The sequence below is a fragment of the Vespa crabro genome, chromosome 2 (assembly GCF_910589235.1).
Source record: "Vespa crabro chromosome 2, iyVesCrab1.2, whole genome shotgun sequence".
NCBI lineage: Eukaryota > Metazoa > Arthropoda > Insecta > Hymenoptera > Vespidae > Vespa > Vespa crabro.
Genome location: NC_060956.1, coordinates 22,439,687 through 22,461,459, shown reverse-complemented (window position 1 = coordinate 22,461,459; position 21,773 = coordinate 22,439,687). Strand labels below are relative to the sequence as shown.

Sequence of the window (21,773 nt, the reverse complement as noted above, 5' to 3'; positions counted from 1 at the left end):
AGAGAGAAGAGCGGCACGCTAAGTAACTTACGCGAGGTAGCTAGGGTAGTCGGTAAACTTGTGGCTTTCCGGCGAATCGACATTGCACGTGGACGTCGTGACGGTGTTATCATCGGCATTATCGTTGTACTCGGAGACAGGAAGATTGACGAGATTATGATCCGTGGTCGAGAGGGAGGTGCCGCCGTTGCTGGCACTATTCCTCTTTCTTGATTCTCTCTCTCTATCGCCGCGAACCCGATCGCTTCTGTCTTTTCGCTCGTTGATCGTACCGTTTGGTATAGCACTGTAACCACCGCTAGTACTATTGGTACCACCACCAGAACCAACACTAACTCCACCCATAGCGATGTTTCCTGGACCGCTCGTGGAATTAGCAACGTTGCGCGCAATATGATCTACACTCGAACCAATGCTATTTTCACTACTGGCTGGGATCGATTTGCTAACAGGCCCGCCGCCGCTTCCTCCTCCTCCTCCTCCACTACTAACACCACCACCACCACCACCACCACCACCACCACCACCACCACCACTACTACTACCACCACCACCACCACTAACACCACCACTAACACCACCACTATTACCACCACTGGCGGCACCAACACCGTGGTGATTACGATTGTTGCACGTTGAATTATTATGAGTTAGACTATTATGGGAATTATGGCTGACGGTGTTGACGTTCATGGTATTGCTCTCGCTGCTCGAGATAACGGAGTCGCTTTGATTGCTCGCGTCGCCGATGTTATTTATCGTCATTGAACAAGTTTTGTTGCCGTTGACGTAGCTTCCGCTACCTCGTAACACTTCACTATTCGATGTTCTTTCGGCCCGATAATCGGCACGGCGTTCGCGTTGTGGTTGCTGTTGCTGTTGCTGTTGCTGTTGCTGCTGTTGCTGCTGCTGCTGCTGCTGCTGCTGCTGTTGTTGCTGTCTCTGGTCCCAGACATCAAATAAACCAGCGTTACCGCTAGTACCTACACTAGTACTACCACTACCACCACTACCGTTAGAGGCATTCCCACCAATACCGGCACCGACAACGACACCACCACTAACAGCACTACCTGTCGTCCTTCCGCTCTCGCCGGCTTTGGAAGAAGTGGAAGACAAAGACGAGGATGCGTTCGAGCTAGGCTCGGGCTTTTTATAATGCGATATTCGAGGCTTCTTTGTTGGTAGACCGTCGTTACCCTGATAATAGCCAGGTCTCTTGTTAAGAAGATTCGGCGGTGGCCCGGTTATTGCCGGTGGCGAACCCGGATGAACGGAATTTGGTGATTGTCCGCTACCTACGACATTTTACATAAATATTCAAATTATTATAAATTGTAATAAAAGATCCAGGTAAAATTCATCGTACCGCGTACTTGCTACGTACCGCTAGAACCACCATCGCTGGATCCGGGTGGCGTAAGGTTCTGAGGTTTTCTCCTCTTTAGCATGGCCTTTTCCTGTTCCGTGTAATACGGCCAATCCTCCTGGACGTCGTTCCAAACGTACCTATGCAGATGATACGTGTTGTCCCGCATGAAGGCGACTTGCTTCAGAATCGTTGTCATGCTACTGCGTTCGCGTTCCTTTATTCCTTCTAAAAGATCGTGATTAACGGAGAATAAAATGGAGAGATGATCGTGGTGATGTAAATTTTTGATCTGAAATAAACCGCGGTGTATCTTTTCTTTACCTCTGCTGATGCGATCGTACAACTCGGGTTTCTTGTATGGTCTCAAAGCAAGTAGGTGTATCAGCCGTTCTCTAGAAAATAGAAACGGAACGAAAGGGAACGTTATAACGGTTATTAGTACGGAGAAAAAGATCTGACGTATTATTAATGGCGTATACGGAGAAGAAGAAACGTACTTGAGAGGTCTTCGCATAATGTCGGAGACCTTTTTCTCCGGTTGATTACGAACGATCGATGGATTACTGCTAGGAGCCGGTTTGTAGGTGGAAGACAATCTCGATTGATTACCGCCGATGGAGGATGGCGGAACGTTCGACGACGACAACGACGACGACGACGACAACGACGACGACGACGACAACGACGATGACGACAACGAGGATGCCGACGACGGTTCCCGATGTCTCGGATTGCTCGACGCCGTTGGTATCGTTCTTCCTGTACTTTTAACCTTGACCTTTCGACCGATGTCCGGTCCGTTCGCTTTGATCACCCTGGTGCTACGAATTATAAGAAAGAAATCTCACTATAAGGCCTCTTGTAATTCTTGCAAAATAACGAATAAAAGCCGTATTTTTACGCGTCAATGATATCGGCGACATCCATAGGAGGAGGAGGAGGAGGAGGAGGAAAAAGGGTCGCGATGCGATCGTTAGCTGAGAGAAACGGACATTTGTCGCATCCAAGTTTCAACAACGCGCCGGACGAACTCTTTATTACGTTACGCAATGCGCTTCTCGCGCTAACACCGTCAGGTCACAATAAAGCACTGCGCTCTCTTCATCGGGGAAGTGGGGGAAGTCTCGATCGAGGATTCAACCGTGACGAACGGTTGCACTTGTGAGGCGCTCTTAGCCTTGGCCGTGGTTCCGTCGTTAAAGAAATTAGGTGTTCGCGCGTCGCCTCACTAAGGCCTCTGTCTCATTATCGATTTTGAAAATTCAAAGTAAACATTATAAATATTCTTTTATATCCCCTCTAGAATGATGATATTCGTTATATTCTCTCCGAGAATTCATCAGAGCTCACGAAGGAGAAACTACGGTCCCTTTTTCCTATGCCCTTTACCTTTTTCCTATGCGACTACTTACCATTTATTCTTATTATTTTCTTCTGCCACTGCCATTCGATGTCTAGTTGTCTCGTAGACATCGTCGTTCGCCTGTATCCGCATTTTACATGGCAACGCTCCGAGGCTTTCCAGACTCCTGAATAAACAATGAAAAATGTGCATAGATATAGCCGAAAGAAAATATTACCGAGTTGCAGTGTTATCGGCTGAAATTTATTGAACTTCAGCTAATAAAGAGCAGGTATAAAGTTGAAGAGCAGGTATATAGGTACCTTCTTCGGCAAGGGCAAAGATTCATAAAATATACTTTCTAATTGTTCAATAAATCATGAAAGATTTTCAAAAGAGGAGACGCTTTCTAACAAAACGTTTGGGGCCTACGTCTAATTTTAAGGTATTAAGGAGATAAAACGCTTTTGTATTTTCCTTTTTATTATTAGCTCTTTTACGAGAGATCTTTCCTCGATAGGTTCCGTCGAAATGCTCCTTCGGTCTATATTGCCATCTTAAATCGTTCATCTTTTTCCTCTCTATGACGTTTCTCTTTGGCCAATGGTTAACTTGGTTAATCGTTCAATCCTCGAAAGTTCATTTAGGAGAAAGTCCGTTTTAGAAACGTACAAACCATTTCACCTTTCCTACTCGCCAAATATTTTCGAAAAAAATGCAGAGAATTACAATGCGATACTCACGTTGGACCTGTTTGCTGAATGCACTCGAAGCCACCCTGAGGACCCTCGATGTCCTGATTGCCGGACAGGCTGAAGGTAAAACCCGCCGAGCCATGGCTAGATTGCGTGGATGGGAACGACAGTTGCTGAAATAAAGAAGAAAAAGGAAGTGTAGATCAACTATCGTCTCGTTCGTTCGGTGCGATGAAAATAACGGAGGATTATTTTCGAAGGCTAAATGTTGAATTTGCAAAAAGGCGAGGTAAGATATCGAATTGAGATGTATCCTTTCTTTCTCTACGGACGTTAAATCTCTGTGACATACCTTCCAAAGCTACGACACGTGGCATTTAATGCGGGGCATTTAATATGACAATCAATTCGAGCGGAGAGCTGGTTTTTGTTTTTTTTCTTTCTTTGAAAAAGATCGATTCGATAGAGAGTGCCAGACTTGAATCGATTTTACTTTATTCCCACTGTATACTCTCTCTCCCTCCATGTCGATTCCAATTTCTTCGAAAGTCAATCTCTTTCTCCTCCCTCCCTCTTGTCTTGGGTGAACTCGGAACGAGCGACGATTTCGCAAGAGTCGATCGTACGAGGCCCCTATTTTCCCCATCTTTCCTTTCTCTTCTCTCCTTCCCTTCTCTCCCGCAACATTCTCGTCCTGCCAAGAGAACTCGAGGAGTTCGTAATGGCACCTCGACATTTGAGAAATTGCGCCTGAAGATATTTTTTCTTTCTCTCCTCTTTCCTTTTTTTCCCTTTTATATCGGCCAAAAGCGCGCGCGCCTCTTATCAAATTTATTATATTATTATGCGGCGCATAAGCCTCGATCGACAATAAAATGGACGAAATGGACGAAATGGATAAAAAAGAGTTGGAAGGCTCCTTTCAAATTCGAGCGAAGCCGAGGGGGAAGAGGAGGGAAGCAGCTCGGTGTCTCGAGCTTCTCTCACGGGAATTTACGTATCGAGGCCAGGGGGGGCCTCCCCCTCTATCGTCGAACGGTCTCTCTTAAACGAAAGGTCGAATCGCGCGGGAACGCGCGATATGAAAGTTTTGTGAAGGGAGCGCGCTGCTGGCTGGGAGCGCTCGTCGTTTCAATTTCATTGCGCGGCCGTCCGAAGTGCGTCTACTTTCGAAATTGATCGATATAATTGATCGATATAATTGATCGATATCATTGATCGATATTATCGTCGTCGTCGGCGGCGGCGGCGGCGGCGGCGGCGCATAATCGAATGCAATCGAAAACATTATTAGGAAATAAATTTATGTATGCCGAGGCGAAAGTCGAATTTTCGATCGGTGTAAAAAATGTTCGACTCCTTAGTAAACGTTCGTTCGCGAGTGGTCGCGATTAGCGAGAGGTGGCAAACGCCCACCTATTCTCGCCGTGCCAGCTTTGAATTATTTCGGTCCCAAAGGCCACGAAACTATCCTAGACGCATGGCTACTACGTGACATTCTCGTGAACGCGGGTAGCGCCGCCTAGAAAGCAGCGAGCCGCCGCCGATCGAATCTCGTGAGAAAAGATAAAAGGAAAGAAAAGCTATGCGTCAATTCGATTTCATTTCCAAACGTACGACTTTTAATGAAAAAAGTTTGAGAGAACTCTTCTAGTCCAAACAAAACGGTCGTACCGTTTTTCATCGTTCGCTGTTTCTTTAAAACGGACTTTTAAACGAGATACTTGTGCGATTGTCCCCCGTCGACGGACAACTTTCACCGCTCGCTCGCAACGTCGAGAGCTTGTCTCTGCGAGCAATGCTTTTTTCTGCGCGCAAACGCGGAACGGACGAACGACGAATATACGAAATAAATCCGAGAGGCGCGTTCAACGAAACCACCAGATCGTTGCTTGCGGTAGAAAGAACGGGGAGGGAGAAATAGGTTTGTAGCTTGTACTCGATGATAAAAGACTTATGGTATACCCGAGGCTTCGTATTTCATCTCGACCGTGCTTTCGTCATCCACTTGCGTCATATCTTTTCCTCCCACCCTCTGCATGCACACACATCACGTCCATTGATTCTTCCCCTTTGGACATTGAAAACTTGCTTAAAATGTCGTTTGTCTTTTTTACGACGTTCGACGGGGATATAATTAAGGGGGAAAAAATATTAAGGCTCGTATCGTACTTGAAAAAAAAAAGAGAATATAGATGGAAGGTAGAGAAAGAGAGAGAGTATTTTGAAATTCGCACACCCGCATCCGATCTTATCCTGAACTAAGTACAAGAGGGAAAAGGAAAGAAAAGATAAGCGCACGAACGAACTCGAGCGGCACCGGAGAGCTGCGTGCGCGATTGTCCTCGACTTGGGATGAAAGGGCACAAGGACGTTTATAGGGGCGCACCGAGTAGACACTCTCCTCGTCGATTTGAATGCTTATTCCAAAAATGCCATTTTCATTTACGCACTTTATATATATATATATATATATATATATATATATATATATATATATATATCGCTTTGATCTCTCGAGGAAAGTGAAAGATAGAAGGAAAGAAGAAGAAGAGGAGTACTTTCCTCGCTAATTAAGCGAGGAAGGGCCGAACGTTCGATTCGCGTACACAATGACAGAAAATAAATCGCGCGGACTGAGTGAAAGTCCGCGAGGCTTGCGCGTCTGCGCCTGAGAATCAGGCAGGGAATCAAGGAACGCAACGGCGGCACGATAACCCATTAAATCGAGAGACACGTAGAAACCAATCGGATCGAAATACAAAGGAAAACTTGTCCGGCTCTCTCTCGGGTCTCTTCCGAAAATCGAAGAAAACATCTACGTCTCGTTCGACGTAGCAATTAAACGTTTATATCGCTTTCCGTTAATATCGGCTCGTTAACGGTCGGTGTCGTTAATAAGGAAAGAGACGTCAAACACGGATGGAACACGAAGAGTTGAAAGGACGTTTGCCTAAGAGGGTATCAGACAGGATAGCTGCGCTATCGCGTCTCGATTTTGTCCGATTGAAAAAAAGATAGCTCTGTAATTTTGCTTGGAGCATACGAAATATGATGAAGGACTAATTAGCGAGAGAGGCGTCAGTTAAAAATCCTTAGCTCGTCTAACGCTTAGGAAGCTCCGTGAAATTGCACGTTGTGATTTAGATACATACCCATTTAGTTTCTCTCGTCGAAATTCTCTGCGGTTTGGTTTCACGGACCGCGGCGAGTTGAAATTGTTTACGGCGGGCAGCAATTAAGAAATAAAGAAATTTAAGAGCAATGGCGGAGCTAGGCTCTTTTCGCGAGTCGATCGCGAAATTCTTGGTCGCGCATCGCCGATCGTTTCTCGCGCCTTACTTCGATAATAGAAGGGGGATAGGGATATTTCATTACGTTAAGGTAATCCCTCGCGCGCAATAGCCGGTGTTATTACGAAATCGGGATGGCGACGGCGACAGAGCCGCGATCCCTTTCTAACGCGCTCGAGAGACGCCTTTTCGTTCTCCGATTTCGGGTTAACGATCGGAGGTGAAAGGATAACCGATAACCAAGCGCGGGCTTTATGATTATAATTGTAGCCTTCGCCATCACACGCCTCTCCTCTCCTCCGAGAAGAAGTGACGTAATCCGACGCTTCGTTGAAATCGAACTCGATGGAAATTCTCTGGAGTTTAATGGCGTAGCGTAAAACGATCCACGTTGAAATTGGCGACACGATCGTTATTATACAGGGCCGGGGGCAGGAGGAGAATGAATCGTTCGTTTCGTCATTTTTTCTTTTTTCTCTCCTTCTCCTTTATTTTATTTTCTATCCTCCTATCTTGGAACGGCGAGTCGGTCGACGCGACGATAATAATCATTTAGTTTTGTTTTTCGCAATCGGTGAAATATATCTCGATGATTGAGTAAAATCGAATGTAAGCGAAGTATATAAACGACGCTTTTTAGAAAGTTCGAGGGCCTCGTTGAAAAGACGAAGAAATTGCTTTCGCGAGGGATCATATCACTTTCGTTTCGAATTCCGTAGCTCGTTTCGGCACACGCGTCGATTTATAAGAGTCTTCGCCGCGTCAAGAAAATTAGTATTCCTTGGCTGGAAAAGGCCTATAGAACCGGTGTATCGTCGTCCAAGAAAATTGCCTAATATCTTAGGCACACGAGCATAGCTTTCAGCGTCTTTGTCGCCTGAAATGCCCTGAAGAGGACGGAGGATACGCATAAAATCGGCGCATGGATTCGTTCCCCTTTATACGGCATTGCCCCGAGACAAATTCTTCAAAGTGGAACAGCCGTTGTGTCAGGCGTTGTGTATGGACGGAATTACTAATAAAGAAAAATCGATAACGTCATTAAACGAGGCGCATGCGCACCCTCGTCGGTCATTTAAGTATTTTCGCAACTTGTATCCTTTCTCGAGCATTAAATAAATATATCGTGGAGCGACGTGTTGATACGCTCGACTCGTTACGCCGAGCGAATTTATTCCTTTCGCGCGAAGGAGTACGCGCACGCCGCCCACGATCATTATTCCGACGCGTCCTTGGTATCGATTATGAAAATGTCGTCGGAGATCGAACCGACGAGAGAGCGTCGTCGATAATATCTTTTGATTATAGATTCCTTTTCGGCGAGCGCGCTCAAATCGTCGTTAAAGATATTAGAATCCTAATAATAGGAAGGACCGAAAATGGGGGCGGGGAAGAAGCGGCCGAGAAAAACGTAACAAGTTCTATTCGTTTCTATATTCGTCCGACCGGCGGAAAATAGTTTTCGGGACGACGCGGATAATTGCAAGGGCGACGGCATCGACATAGATTTACACACTATATCCGTACATTCTTCCTTGGACACTCGTCCCTGATTCACCACCGCTCGCACGGCGCGCGCTAACTATAAATAATACCCTTCTGAATCATCGATCCTCTAATATGCCATCGCGCCCACCCTTTCCTCGAACCAACAGTCCCGCAAGATTTCCAAGACCATCGGCGTGTCATTCATCTTTCGTTCATTCTCCATTTCTTTCTCTCCCCCTCTCTCACCTCCCCGTCGAAATATTGAGCACGCTTAAGAGAAAAGATTTTCTTTCGGGAGATTAGCCACCAAGACGATTCGCCGAGAAAGAAGCAAATCGAGAGGCAATTTCGTTGGACGGCTCGCTCGTGAATTAGTGTGTCAGTAGGTTAGCGAGCGTTACGCGAGATCGTCTTCGTTGTCCGAATCTGGCTTCTTCTTTCGTACCGCCTAGACGCCGCAGCCTGCCAGTAATGCTAAACGATAAAAGTCTCGTTCTCGCTAGACGACTCTGTTAGCTTTTGCTCGAGTTTACGCAAGACGTTACGGAGAAACGAGGAAACAATTAAAAATAGTAATAGCCTCGCAGTAGTAACGAATCTACGAAAATCGACGCGACGTTACGCGAGCAGGTTGTACTACGTACAAATGCGTCGTCGCTGCCGATGATATATATATATATATATATATATATATATATATATATATGTGTGTGTGTGTGTGCGTGCGTGTGCTACCATCATTTCGCGCTAAGAATCAGTAGACCAGACGCCGAGTAAAGAGATAAAAAGGGAAAGTGGGAGAGGGAATCCGCGGTAAGCACACGAAACAAAGAATACGTATAAAAAAAGGAACCGTAGCTCCGCTTCCTATGCCGATAACGAGAAGATAATCGCATTGTTATCCCGAAACAACGTTTCTTTTTGATAAAAAAAAAAAGACGCGCATTCTTTCTCGCAAGAATATTTCAAGAATATTTCAAGAATATTTCAAGAATATTTCAAGAATATTTTGAACGAGCGAGGTCGAACGTGCTCCTTTTTTTCTTTATCACCTTCCGCCGATGAGGAAATAAAACATACGAGAAGCTTATTGAAAATGTTCATTCCTTTCTCTTTCCCTGCTCCCGTTTCCCGTGGCTATCGTTCATCGATTCGAGCTTCGAAGAAACCTCTCGATTCCCCGAGAAAACAGAATTTCGTGGAAGCGCTATACCGAGAACGAAGATAAGGCCGAAAATATAAGTGAATTAAATCAGAGATCGAACGAAAATTCTACGCCAATGCGTAGGAGCTGAAAATACCTCGTATATCTTATCTCTCGAAGCTCTTTGTCTTTCATTCGATTCTTCGGTCGCGTTTAATCGCATCGAAGCGAGACAACGTCCGTTGATCCATGAACTTATTCGTGCATATATTAACGTCACTTCGAGTTCGTTCGTTTCTCTCTTAGAGAGAGAGAGAGAGAGAGAGAGAGAGAGAGAGAAAGAAATTTTGTAATAACGCGAGAAATCGCGAAATGGTAGTCATCGACTCTCTCGTTTAAGGAAAAGCTCCTTTTATCGATGAGCTTTTAGGAGGACTTAAGAAATAAAAAAGGAATGTAGGAAAGTTGACCGAAAGAAAATGTTAAATAACGAAAAGAAAATCTTTCCTCGTTTCTTCTTAGCGCTTCGCATATGCGACAAAGACGGAGACGCGCGCTCCGTGTGCGCGTGGTGTTTGCGATTCGATTCGCGTCGAGTCCGTTGTACTCCGTCGACTTTAGATATACACTTTTCAAGAGTTCAACGTTGATCTTTGGTCTACGTCGACAATTTTTTATCGATGACGTAGTAAACGCTTAACAGTTATTGCATCATCGAAAGTCAAAAGCTATTATCAAAAGCTTCTACGATGGATTCTAAGATATGAAAAAAAGAAGAAAGAAACAAGTGTGTTAAGGGTAAGTGGAAGAGATAGAGAGTCTCTTTATCGAGAGAGCTCGCCTGGCAACGCGCTCTCGCGATCGAACGCGCATGCGAATCACTTGGCTAATACGTGTGACTTTACGACAGAGAGAGAGAGAGAGAGAGAGAGAGAGAGAGAGAGAAATATCTTATCGCTTCTAAAACTTAACTATGTAAATATATATACTTGTTTTTGTGACTTTCTACTTGGTAATCCTTTTTGCTTATCCATTATATCAAATTCGACTTTTGTTTCGTTTTGGGCTTTCTTTTTTTTCTCTTTCAATCGATAGAGATGGAACAATAAATGCATAGACGAACGACGACGACGACGACGACGACGACGACGACGACGACGACATCTCTCAGAGTCAATGACAACGTGGCGCTATCGCGATTCCACTATTATTAGAACGCGCAGACGTTATCGGCGAGTGCAATGAGCGAAAGGCTCGTATTTATTGCACAAACTGTTTATACATATTACTCCGACGACTAGTACATACAGTTCATATGCACGAGCATACACATACACGTGTATCCTTTCGGTTATTTGGCAAGTTGCTATTGGCTCGACTTGACACTACGAAAAGATTTTCATCGAGGAGACTCGGAAAGGCAAAGCAAGAAGGATGCTCCGTTGTTAAGATTATTTTCGACGCTTTCTAAATCGAGTACCAAATATCTTCTCGAGAATCTTTATCCTCGTTTCCTATGTATCCGTAATCGAAAACTCTCGATGTTCGATCGATTCGACGGTTTTGTAAGAAGCGAATGAAAAAGACGAAATATGTGCGAGATTTCGTGTGATCGCGAATGCTATCACGTAGCGAGAGGCGAGGTCATCGGAAAGAGGGAGAAGAAGAAGAAATCGGAGCCAGATCCGGTGTTGAAGGCTGCGGCGCGCCACTCGCGCCGTGCCGCGAAAATAAAAATCTATCGAAATGTCAAACCGGTCTCTCTCCCCCTCCCCCCCCCCCCCCCTCTCTCTCTCTCTCTCTCTCTCTCTCTCACTCACTCTCTCTTTCTCTCCTTCGGCGATCCTCCCGCTTCTACGAATCAGCATTTCAACAAAGGTGTCGCGGATCCTCATATCTCGAACGAATGCTTTTAATAATTTCCTCGACGATTCTTCGTCCATGACGTTTGCCCGAAACGATTAAAAGGAGAAACGAACATACGTACGTACATACGTTAGTTCCTTGAGGACCGTTTACCAAACCGGGCGTGATACGTTTTACGGTAGAAAAATAAAAGTGGGATAGAGAAGAGAGGTGGCGTAAAGCAAAAGACTAGGACAAAGTGCAACGGAGAAAGGGCTTCTTTGCCGTGCACATTTTACAAAGGAATTCTTAATTAATGACCGCGCACGACAACTCTTCCTCCCTCCCTCTCTCCGTCTTTGACGCGTCGATTTTCGATCGATTTTTAATGGAGAAGAGATCTTTCTTAGATTCCTTTCGAGCGCTGGCGCATCCTCGGCAACGTGGAAAACTATCTACATGATTAATTCGCTTTCGAGCGATGCTTTGAAAATTGGACGATCTTTCGATATGAAAACAAATCCGATCGATGTTATCGTCCCCGATAGTTGTCCCGCGAGGAGCGATCTCTTTTCTTACCTGAGTAGTTTATCTTCATTGCGTAGAGAAGCAAAATTATTGCATCATTCTTAGAGCGGCGGAGAGATAGGTAAAGCTCATCGATGTTACGATATCTATTTGAGCGAAAAATAGAACGCTTAAAGATACGGTATAAATTCGAGCTAATCGGTTGTCCACCGATCGAAGCAAACTTTTAATGGAAGAAATGCATCAAGAGACATTCCGAGTGGGAAGGCGCTTGAGAGAGAGAGAGAGAGAGGTGTGGGGGAAAGCCGTAGCACGATGCCAAGGTAAAGAAAGTGAATTTCCGTTTTTACGGTGAGTCCGTAGAAGGCCTCGCCGAGTCGGAAGTAATTACGATCGGATTTCTCAGAGCGACCACTGCAGGGGTGAGGTGGGCTGTCTTTTGGCCGCTCTCTATCGCGGCGGAGATTACTCTCCTACACGGAGGAATTTCTAGAGAGCGTGGAAACGGCCTTATAACGAACGTCCATCGAGATATATCCGCAACCTTCTCTCTTTCGTTTTCTTCAACGAGGACCACAACCTCGGCAAACGCGCTTTGACGACGTTCTAGAAATCGAACTTTCCTTTTCCATTCGCGACGATTCATTCCCTTCCATTATTTTCGTAATGAAATATTCCCTTTGACTCGTCCCGAAGGCGAAGAGGAGCAGGAACGTATAGGGGATATATAGCTCCTTGCTCGAAGAAGAAAAATAAATTTCACCCGAATACTACGGTAACGCGGAGAGCGAGAGGATGCGCGCGTCCACGTCGGAGTAAAAATAAGACGCGGGATTTTACTGGAATAATTCGGACGACTCCTTCTCCTCCTACACAAACGCCCCGTTACTTTATTATTATCTGCGACGCGTCCCGGCTTCTACCTCCCTTCTCTCTCTATCGTCGTCTCTATTCACTCGAGAATGATTTAGGCTATTTTAAAACAAAGACTAGATGGAAGCACAACACGCGTCAATATTCGCGAGTAATAAGAAAGTAGAGATAGGAGAGAAATTGTTGGATATAATAGAAAATTGCATTATGGCGAATGCACCAGAGCCAAGCGCGTCCTTTACGAAAGATGAAATTTGCCCGATTTTCCTTTCTTTCCTCCGTTCTAACTACAAACCTGTATATTTAACAGGTATATTTGGGCCTTCAGATAGTTCTCTCTTTGTTCCTCTCCTTTCCTGAGTTACGAGGATCAACAGAGCCAATGACTACGCGGTATCGCGAAAACGCGCGATCGTCTTTCCCCTTTCTCGACTCGAGTTCACCTTGAAGAATGTGAGAGAGAGAGAGAGAGAGAGAGAGAGAGAGAGAGAGAGGAGAGAGAAAAAAGAAAAGGATGCAAAGGCAGGAGGGAGGAGCTCACTCGCGAACCTTGGATCGATGCGCGTCTCCGTTGCGACCGTCGCTTTCCTTTTTACGCGCTTGCACATACATAACACGTCAAATATTACATACGGATAAGTATAAGGTGTCTTTTTGAACGAATATAGCTCTCCGTTTTTTCGCCCCTTATCCGTCGTACTCGAATAACGACTTATAACCCAAGGCGGATTCGCTGGCGGGTGGTCCAGCGTGCGTTGTCCTCTTCCGTTTGGCGAACCACGCCCAAGAATTCTCGAGGACGCGTCCGTCGACGCGCGCCCTGACGCTCATCCGCGCGGTATTATCGCATATATACATACATATATGTATGTGGGTGTGCGTGTATATATATATATATATATATATATATTTTTTTTTGTGCTCCTTTGCTCGAGCGAGTAACCAATGCTACGCGCCTCTTTGGCGAAGACAAAGACGCAACGGAAACGTCGTCGGTTACTAGAGCGATAAAAGTGGTGTCACTGATGACGAGACGAGACGGTAGTAGCTACCCGTTCCGGTGGTGTAGTATCGAATTAGAAAGAGGATAAGAGCGTACGTCACTCCTCTAGAGGTCGTCGAATTCTGTGACCTACCCCAAGCGAATCGTACACGTGACATTTCCCAAGTCGTTGATCACGCCTGCACGTGCCTTTCTCCTTTATTATTTCCTCCTTCTCCTCTCTTTTTCTTTCCCTTTCTCTTTCCGTCGATATCGAATATCGAAACGGTTCTTTCCTCTTACGTCGTCTCTCTCTCTCTCTCTCGTTCTTTCTTACCGCTCGGATATGTATGCATAATATATGCTTTGTTCGTTCTTTTCTCTCTCTCTCTCTCTCTCTCTCTCTCTCTCTCTCTCTCTCTCTCTCGTTCTCTTTGGCTACAGCGCAAGAACGCAGTGTCAGGTACGAGGCGAGGTAAAGCGCAACGACAACGGCATATCGATCGAAGCGCTTCGGAGCCAGCCGCGGCGAGTGGCTGATTCCAGCTCGAATCGCGCGGCTTTATATACCCGCGAGCAACGATCACGTGGCATAGCTCGGCTTTCCCCACCAACCGAGGGGCAACAGCGCTCGAGAGCGCGCACGTCGGACGAAAGATTTGTCACGGCGATCGCGGGCGTGAACGTCGCGCGTCCCCCAGGCTCGTCCGAAGTCCCTACGACCATCGAGGAGGTCTCGTCGAAGCGCTTGCGCGTCATTCGCGGACGACGACGACGACGACGACGACAAGAACAAAAGCAAGACTGCATGACGCGGAACGAGCGATTACGCTGTTTACTAGATTTTTCTCGCCATCGAAAAGAGCATAGTTCCGATTAATTTTATTTCAATTTCTTTCCAAGATAGAGAACGAGCGTTACGTCTAGGCACTAAGCGCGAACGTAATTTCCCGTTGTTCGTTATCGCGCACGGTTAATCCCAGCGCGGAGATCGTTATCGGTAGGAAAAAGAACGCGGACGGATAGAGAGAGAGGAAGAGGGGAGGGGGGGGGGGGTGTGAATCGAAGAAAAAAGAGGCGGTAAGAAGCAGTAATCTATCGCGAGTATTTTCCTAAGAGAGTCGTTCGATGACTGTTTCTTTGTTGACACGGGATTCGAGCCGAGAAATAAAGAGATAAGGCGAGGCGAGGGGAAGGGAAGGGAAGGAGAAGAAAAGAGAAATGTGGATTCGGGTTGCGCCGTAAACGACCTTCTTAAAGGCAGCGGCTCGATGCGACGGAGGAGAAGAAGGAGGTACGGAAGACCGTTGCGATAGTAACCTACATAGCGCCGGCAGGCACGCCGAGCCGCTTAGGTTCTCGTTGCGCGACCACCGCAACGTGCCGCGATGGATTCCTTGGATTTTCAGTGAGATGCAACCGAACGAATTCTTACCTTTTCCCTTCCTTCGAGCGTCGACCGAGATTTCATGAGCGACGACGAGAGAATTAGAGTAATATCGGAGGAGGAGGAGGAGAGAGAGAGAGAGAGAGGAAGGAAGAAGCCAAAGCAACGTCGAAGGAGCGCGTTAGCTCGACGACGCGACGAAGAGCTTTAAAAATGTCGTTAAACGCGACCTACTGACATTGAAAGCCGTTATTATCGCATTATAAAAGGGATCGAAGGTGCACGACGATTCGATCGTGGACACGAGTCCGAGTTACGACTCTACTTTTTTTTTTCTCCTTTCTTTTTCTCCATCTTTTCCCCTCCCCATCTTACGAGCGTTCTTCCATTATATCTGCGTATTTTATCCTCGATGCGATAATCGCGCGAATATTTTTTTACATTTCCTAGGATAGCCTTGCGAGATCGCTTTGTTTCGGGAAAATAAATATTATGGCATAAACGCGCTACACGCTATTTGCTTTCAACGAGACGCGAATCACTTTTTTTTTTTTTTTTCTTATTCTTAATCGTAAATATGTCTCCATTTGATTTTTTATCGAGTCTTCTTCCTTTTATCGTCATTTATTCTTGTTTTTTAAACTTGTTCGACCTGTTCTCAACTTGTATCGAAATGTATATACTACACGGACATGTTAAAAGACGGAAAAGAGGATAGAAAAAAAGTCCCACGCGACCTCGCGGACGATATATGTCCACCGGAGAGGACTCGATCTCGTCTCGATAATTCGTGTTAAAATAAAGAAGCGACTCTAACGCAGCTCGGGAGTATTGCGCAAGCAAACAACGCGGACGTATCGAATATCGAGGCAGAGATAAATAGACGCCATTTAGAGAGAATTCCGTTTTTCGTCTCCGAAGGCGGCTAAGTAAGAAAAGTTTTCTTCGTTTCGAAGCGCGTTCGACGGGCGACCACTACGTACACTACTTCTTCGCTTTCCACGAGAACGGACGCAAAGCAATCTCGCGCATCCTGTCGTGACGTCACAATCACTCTTTCGAAAGGAAGCCCTTCGAAATGGAAACTTTTGCGAGTTATTCTCTTCTCCCTCTTTCCCGAGAGCGATCGCGATCACGCTCGAACGCGTCCGCTTTCGAGACGATCGACGGAGCGTGATCGATCGCTAAAACGGAGAAGAGGAGAGGAGCAGAGAGGGCGAGAGAGAGAGAGAGAGAAAAGGCAAAGTAGCGTCGCAAGGAAAAATAATCGCTCGCGACGGCGATTTTGAAGGCAAAGGAGGAAACCGCAAAGAAAAGATTATAATCCCGCCGGAGAGTGCTTCGAAAGAGAATGCGCGCTTCTCCCGTTTCGCGATGACACATTACATTTTACAATGGCAAAGGAAACGGATTTAACGTGCACGTTGAATTTATCGAGCGCGTGCGCGATAAAGGTCTCGACAAGTAGAAAGATCGTTTCGATGATAATTGCGTCAACCGAATCGATGATATATTTACGCGCGGATCGATTTCAAACGAGCTTATTCGATGCATTATCATCTTCTTTCACACCTTAGATTTTAATTTTTTCTTTTTTTTTTTTTTTTTTTCTTTCTTCTCCTTTTAACCCTCATCGTTATATTTTCCATCGCTATACTTGGCTCGCTATACGTTACGCTAAACTTTATTAATCTCGGCTCCTCTTTCGTTTCTCTCATCGTTTTCACGTGTAACGCCGTCTTCTTATTCGCGATAACAAGTTTTCGATAATAAATATCTGCAGGCGCCTCGGCTTTGAATATTTTTCTTCCCTTCGTTCTTCTTTCTTCTTCATCGCGTGTCTTTATATTTTTTGTCTTCCCCCCGCCCCACCCCCTCCCTCTCTCTCTCTCTCTCATCTTTCCGCGGTTCGCCGCTGGCTCCACGCCTAGACGCACAAAAATACGGGGGCAAAGAGAAAGATAGAAAAGAGGAGGAGAAGAGAGATCAGCTGTGTCGAGCGACGTATAAATAATTCTCGGCCCACTTCCATGCCGTTTCGGCGATCCAAAGACGAGCCAAGAGAGGCGGCTGTGGAAAGTGGAGAGAGACGCGTTCTCGTGTCCACGTGAACTTCGAAATACCCCGAGAGATAAGTTTTCGTACAACGACGATCGGCTGATTAGGCTCAAATTTTACATTCCGATCGTACCTCGTTCTCCTTCAGGCATAATGAAATGTTGTCTACGTAAGCGACGAACGCTCGGATTATTTTGATAACATAAAATACGAAATACGAAAAACGATCTCGCGCTAATGCGACCGAAACGTGCTCTCCTTCTTAACCAAATAATAATAATACGAATGTCGGAGAAAGAGTTTATTATGCATTCTTTATTTCGGTTCGTATAAATACAACGTCCCATAAAAATGTACAAAAAAGAGTTTCGTATTTTCTATCGCGCAAAAGATATCACCGAGGAGACGACTTACACTCTATTTCGGACGTCAAAGTAATACGAAGTAAGATGATAGTCGACGCTCGTAAAAGTGCAAAAAAAGAAGAAAGAAAGAAAAACCTCGTATCGTAAGCGTTTCAAACGTAACCGCAAGTACGATCTTTATTATATAGATAATGTTTTGTAGGCGATAATCTATTTTTTCTTGCTTGAATCGAAAGACGAGCAGAAAGAGAGAGAAAGAAATATGTATGCGTTTCACGTTTCTTGCACAGACATGGCGCCGACGTTTCGTTCGGATGCATCGCTGCTTTTAACCACTGCAAAGCCTCTCTCTCTCCCCCCCCAACCCCCCTCGGCCCCGGCCTCTTTAACCCTTCCTTTTTCTCTTTATTCTCATCCACTCGTTCATTCCGTTCTTACTCCTGCAATTCTCATCGCACTTTGAGCACGGCGACGTATCTCCTCTTTCACGACCCTTTCCGACGCGTTTCGATCGATTTCATGCTAAAATTTAAACGTTTGCTCGAACGAATAAGAAGAAAAAGATGAGAGAGGATTAGACGGAAAGGAATACATAGAAAGCAGCGATCGCGGAGAACATCCAAGGTTCGCACTTTTTTCAGCGAAGCAGACGCGATACGACTCGAATAAAGATCGTTTCGGTTCCCGTTGATCGCGATATTTAAAGGATCAACGATCCACCCCCCACAAAGGATACGAAAGCAAAGGATTCGTAATAAGCGACGCTCGAGGCAAGGACGAATTCCAAGGCTGAAGGAGGTGGCGTCTTTGATGGAGGTGCGTCCTTGAAAAGCTATGCCGCGCGACGAGTTCCCGAATCGCGGTGGCCTATAATAAGAATTTCCGCTCGGCTCTCTTCTAACGACGAAGGTAGTAAAGGAAATTCGTGTATGGGAAACAACGGTATGGCGAGCTCCATTGAGCGTAAAGCCAGCAAGGTAACGGTTTCCGGGCAAGGATGTGGCACAGCCTACATACCTTCGGCATCGTGGAAGGAGAAGGAGGAGGGGGTGGGGGAGAGAGAGAGATTACCACAGCAAAGTGGGAGATAATAGCAATGACTAGGAGGACAGATGCTTTCTTATTTTTTATTCGCCGTCGTAGTATTATACACGTCTTACGTGTAAGTACGTCCATCTTCAAATAAATTCGAGTGACTTAACAAAGTCGTGATATATGATAAATGAAAAATGTACGAAGTAAAAGTAATGTTAAGTAATAAAAAGAGATGCGTAAGAAGCACGCGGCGCACAAACGAGTAAAGTGGTAAAGTCGAAGACGTAGAAGCTCTCTCTCTCTCTCTCTCTCTCTCTCTCTCTCTGTCTCGCGCCGTGAAGCGGCGCAATTCTTAGGCACCGCGGAGTTCTGTCAGTGAAAGGAAGTATAACGCGCGGCTTGGAACATAGTTACTTAATCTTCGTTTGACAGAAACGAGGTCATTTTTATCGATGCACGCCGACGTATGTATATACAAGAAGAGAGACCCGAATCCAGCTTTTCTTTTTTTTTTTTGACGATAATCGATTTTTTTTCTCTTTAATCTCGACACGGCATCGCGGGAACGGAGATAATTATCCGGATAGTTTGGTACTAGGAGGCAGGTATTATCGTTTGGGTAGTTATTACCACTCGTGAGCGATATCGTCGTTGTCGTTTGTAACGATTTACCGATAACGTCGTATCACTCGTATAATCCCTAATTTATTTCAAAGGAATATTTCAAAAGAACGTCGAAATAAAGAAGCGAATCGGCAAAAGAAAAATTATACCGTAAATCCTGCCTTGCGACTTGGCCGAACGGTCGTGTCCTCGTTACTTGTTCTCCAAAGAGACCGTTTAATCGGCTAGTATATCTGTATTATAATACATATGCTTCTTACACAGGTATATGTTGGTACGTTTGCGTCGGTGCGATGTTCTTTCGATCGATCGATCGATCTGTCGATCGTGGCGAAGATCACGAAAGATATAGATAACTTTTCTCTCTCTCTTCCTTTTTTCGACGTGACCCGCCATTAAATATGTCTCTCTCTCTCTCTCTCTCTCTTGCTCGCGCGCGCGCGCGAGTGATCGCCGACGATACCAAAGAGAACACTTTCGCCGACGTGCTTGGCTTTTCCCTCGTGGCCGATCTAAAAGTGCGTGGATTCCGTATTATATCCCCCTTCCTCTTGTCCCCTTTCTCGGTCATCCCCTTCCATCGAATAGAAGTATTACCCCTTCTCTTCTCTTTCTTTTCTCTTTGGCTCGTTGCACGCGTTACTCGCCCCTCCCCCCATACGTCTCTCTATCACTCTCTCTCTCTCTCTCTCTCTCTGTCTTTCCCTCGTTCCCGCGTCGCTACTCAAGAATCCGGATCTAGGCTCAAGGTTTACATAAAGGAGCTTGGACGAAGCCCTCGCGTCTTCTCCCCGCACATCGTATAATCATTGGCTTCGTTCTCCTTCCAATGTTTCGCGTTTATACATATACGTATGTATCTCGTTTTACGACCATATAATACGATTCTACTCTTTCTCCATCTTTTCTTTTTTTCGCATGAAAGAATGATTTTCTTTGTTGGGACGAAGTAAAATACAAAAAGAGAAAGACGATCGGTGACCTCCAATCGTTTTCACTTATATAATCTTTCGCATTTCATTCGTTTGTTCCGTAGCTTCGCTTATCTATCGTATCGGAAAAATATCACACACACAATATATATATATATATATATATATATATATATATATATATATATGCATATATTCGTCGTTGCTTTCGTTCGAGTTAATTCCTCGAAAATCTTCTTCCAAGATGACCGAAAGAAAGAGGTGATCACGAAGGAAGGGCAAAATCGCAGGTGTAGCGCCGCGGGCTAAAAATGACGGTATCGACGAACACACGAAAGGCTCCTTTCGCGTTCGTCAAGGATCTCTTGGAAAGTATCGATATGTTTGTTCGTGCAAGTACACGGCCGAAACGCGCTCTCTCTCTCTCTCTCTCTCTCGATTAAAGGGCAACGCCGTAAGAGTTTTTTATCGAGTTAGCGAACCTTTTTCTCTACGGCTCGTTATCCGTACCGAATGACTTTTACGGATTAAATAATATTAAATGAATATTCAATTATTTATATCGTAGAAGAGACGAAATATTGCAAAGCAGAATCGAGGACGTTCGAAAGTTTCGCGATAAACCGTCAAATCGTTGGAAACAAAGCGATATTCTCTCGCGGTTATGTCGCCATCGTCGTTGTTGAGGCATATTGCTACGGTAGCAATTGCTACGTCAGCAATTGCTACGGTGGCAAAATTGTGCAATAAACGTATCGTTACGTACATCGGTACGATACGTGCGATCGATAAGCCTTGATATAAGTTTTACGTTTCAATATCGTTCGATACGCCAACGACTAAGGAATTTGAAAAGATCTCCGACGAAGGAGAACTCTCGTTTCACGCCTCTCCGGATCTGTTATCGCAAAACTCGTCGCACGGGCTTTGGCTGGGATTTTATTTTATTTCGCAAGTTAAACGATAAATGAGAGAGAAGAAGCGAAAGAAAGGAAATGGATAATTTCTTTTGAATATTTTGAAAAAAGAAAAAAAGAAAAGCTACACGCGGAAGCGATGTTTCGAGTTACTCAACCCAGTGACACATATCGCCTTAATTCAGGATCGATCGGTCCTTTACACCTTTATTGCGATCTTAAAAGGAGAAAAGAAAAAAAAGTTGGTTGAAAGGGGATTCATAGCTTTTTTCGTCCTTTCTATATCTTTTCTAATTTCTTTTTTCTCTTTCTTTTTGTTCTTTTTTTTTTTTTTTTGTTTTTATTCGATACGCGCATTGACACGTTGAAATTCATCGAGCATGACTAAGAGATTACTCGGAAATGGAGAAATTCGAGTATAATTCAGGCGCTATTTGTCGTTAAAGCCCGTGAGAAATGAGTACGACACGTGTCGCGTGAGCAAAGTGAAAGTTATTCACCGCTAATGAATTCGGAATTTCAGTAATCGTACCGTTGCAGTCGAGTTAGAAAGAAGAAGGAAAAGGTGTCGTAGGTGAAAAGAAAGGAGTGTAGGTTACGCTATGAATGGAAACTAGAGAGAGAGAGAGAGAGAGAGAGAGAGAGAGAGAGAGAGAGAGAGCGGGTTGGGGGGTGGGGAAGCGAGAGAATTATATGAGCGCGCGTGTGCGTGCGAACGATCGACGCTCGCACGATCGCCTTCGGAATTTCCGGTCTAAATCGTTCGCACCGAGAAGACTTCGCGCGACCTTGCACGAATTTCACTGGAGGACTTTGAAAGCGAGAAGCTTTCAAAGATTTATTATCTTATCTTTCGATTTTGATCAAACTCTTATCGCAAAGTGTCGCCGATA

General features: G+C 45.2%; 1 protein-coding gene across 7 annotated transcripts in view; it reads right to left on the bottom strand.

Moving 5' to 3' along the window:
- Nucleotides 1–21,773, bottom strand: part of LOC124433007 (RNA polymerase II elongation factor Ell-like) — a 52,319-nt gene that overhangs the window by 11,213 nt on the left and 19,333 nt on the right. For all 7 annotated transcript variants that reach the window (XR_006944409.1, XM_046982486.1, XM_046982487.1 and 4 more), the window contains 6 exons: nt 3,458–3,582; nt 2,785–2,901; nt 1,870–2,193; nt 1,694–1,764; nt 1,388–1,597; nt 32–1,298 (listed from right to left, as the gene is read on the bottom strand). Coding sequence is in view for 6 of the 7 variants with exons in the window: in XM_046982486.1 (XP_046838442.1) it covers nt 32–1,298; nt 1,388–1,597; nt 1,694–1,764; nt 1,870–2,193; nt 2,785–2,901; nt 3,458–3,582 (2,114 nt within the window). In the remaining variant the exon portion in view is untranslated. The remainder of the gene's footprint in view (nt 1–31; nt 1,299–1,387; nt 1,598–1,693; nt 1,765–1,869; nt 2,194–2,784; nt 2,902–3,457; nt 3,583–21,773) is intronic.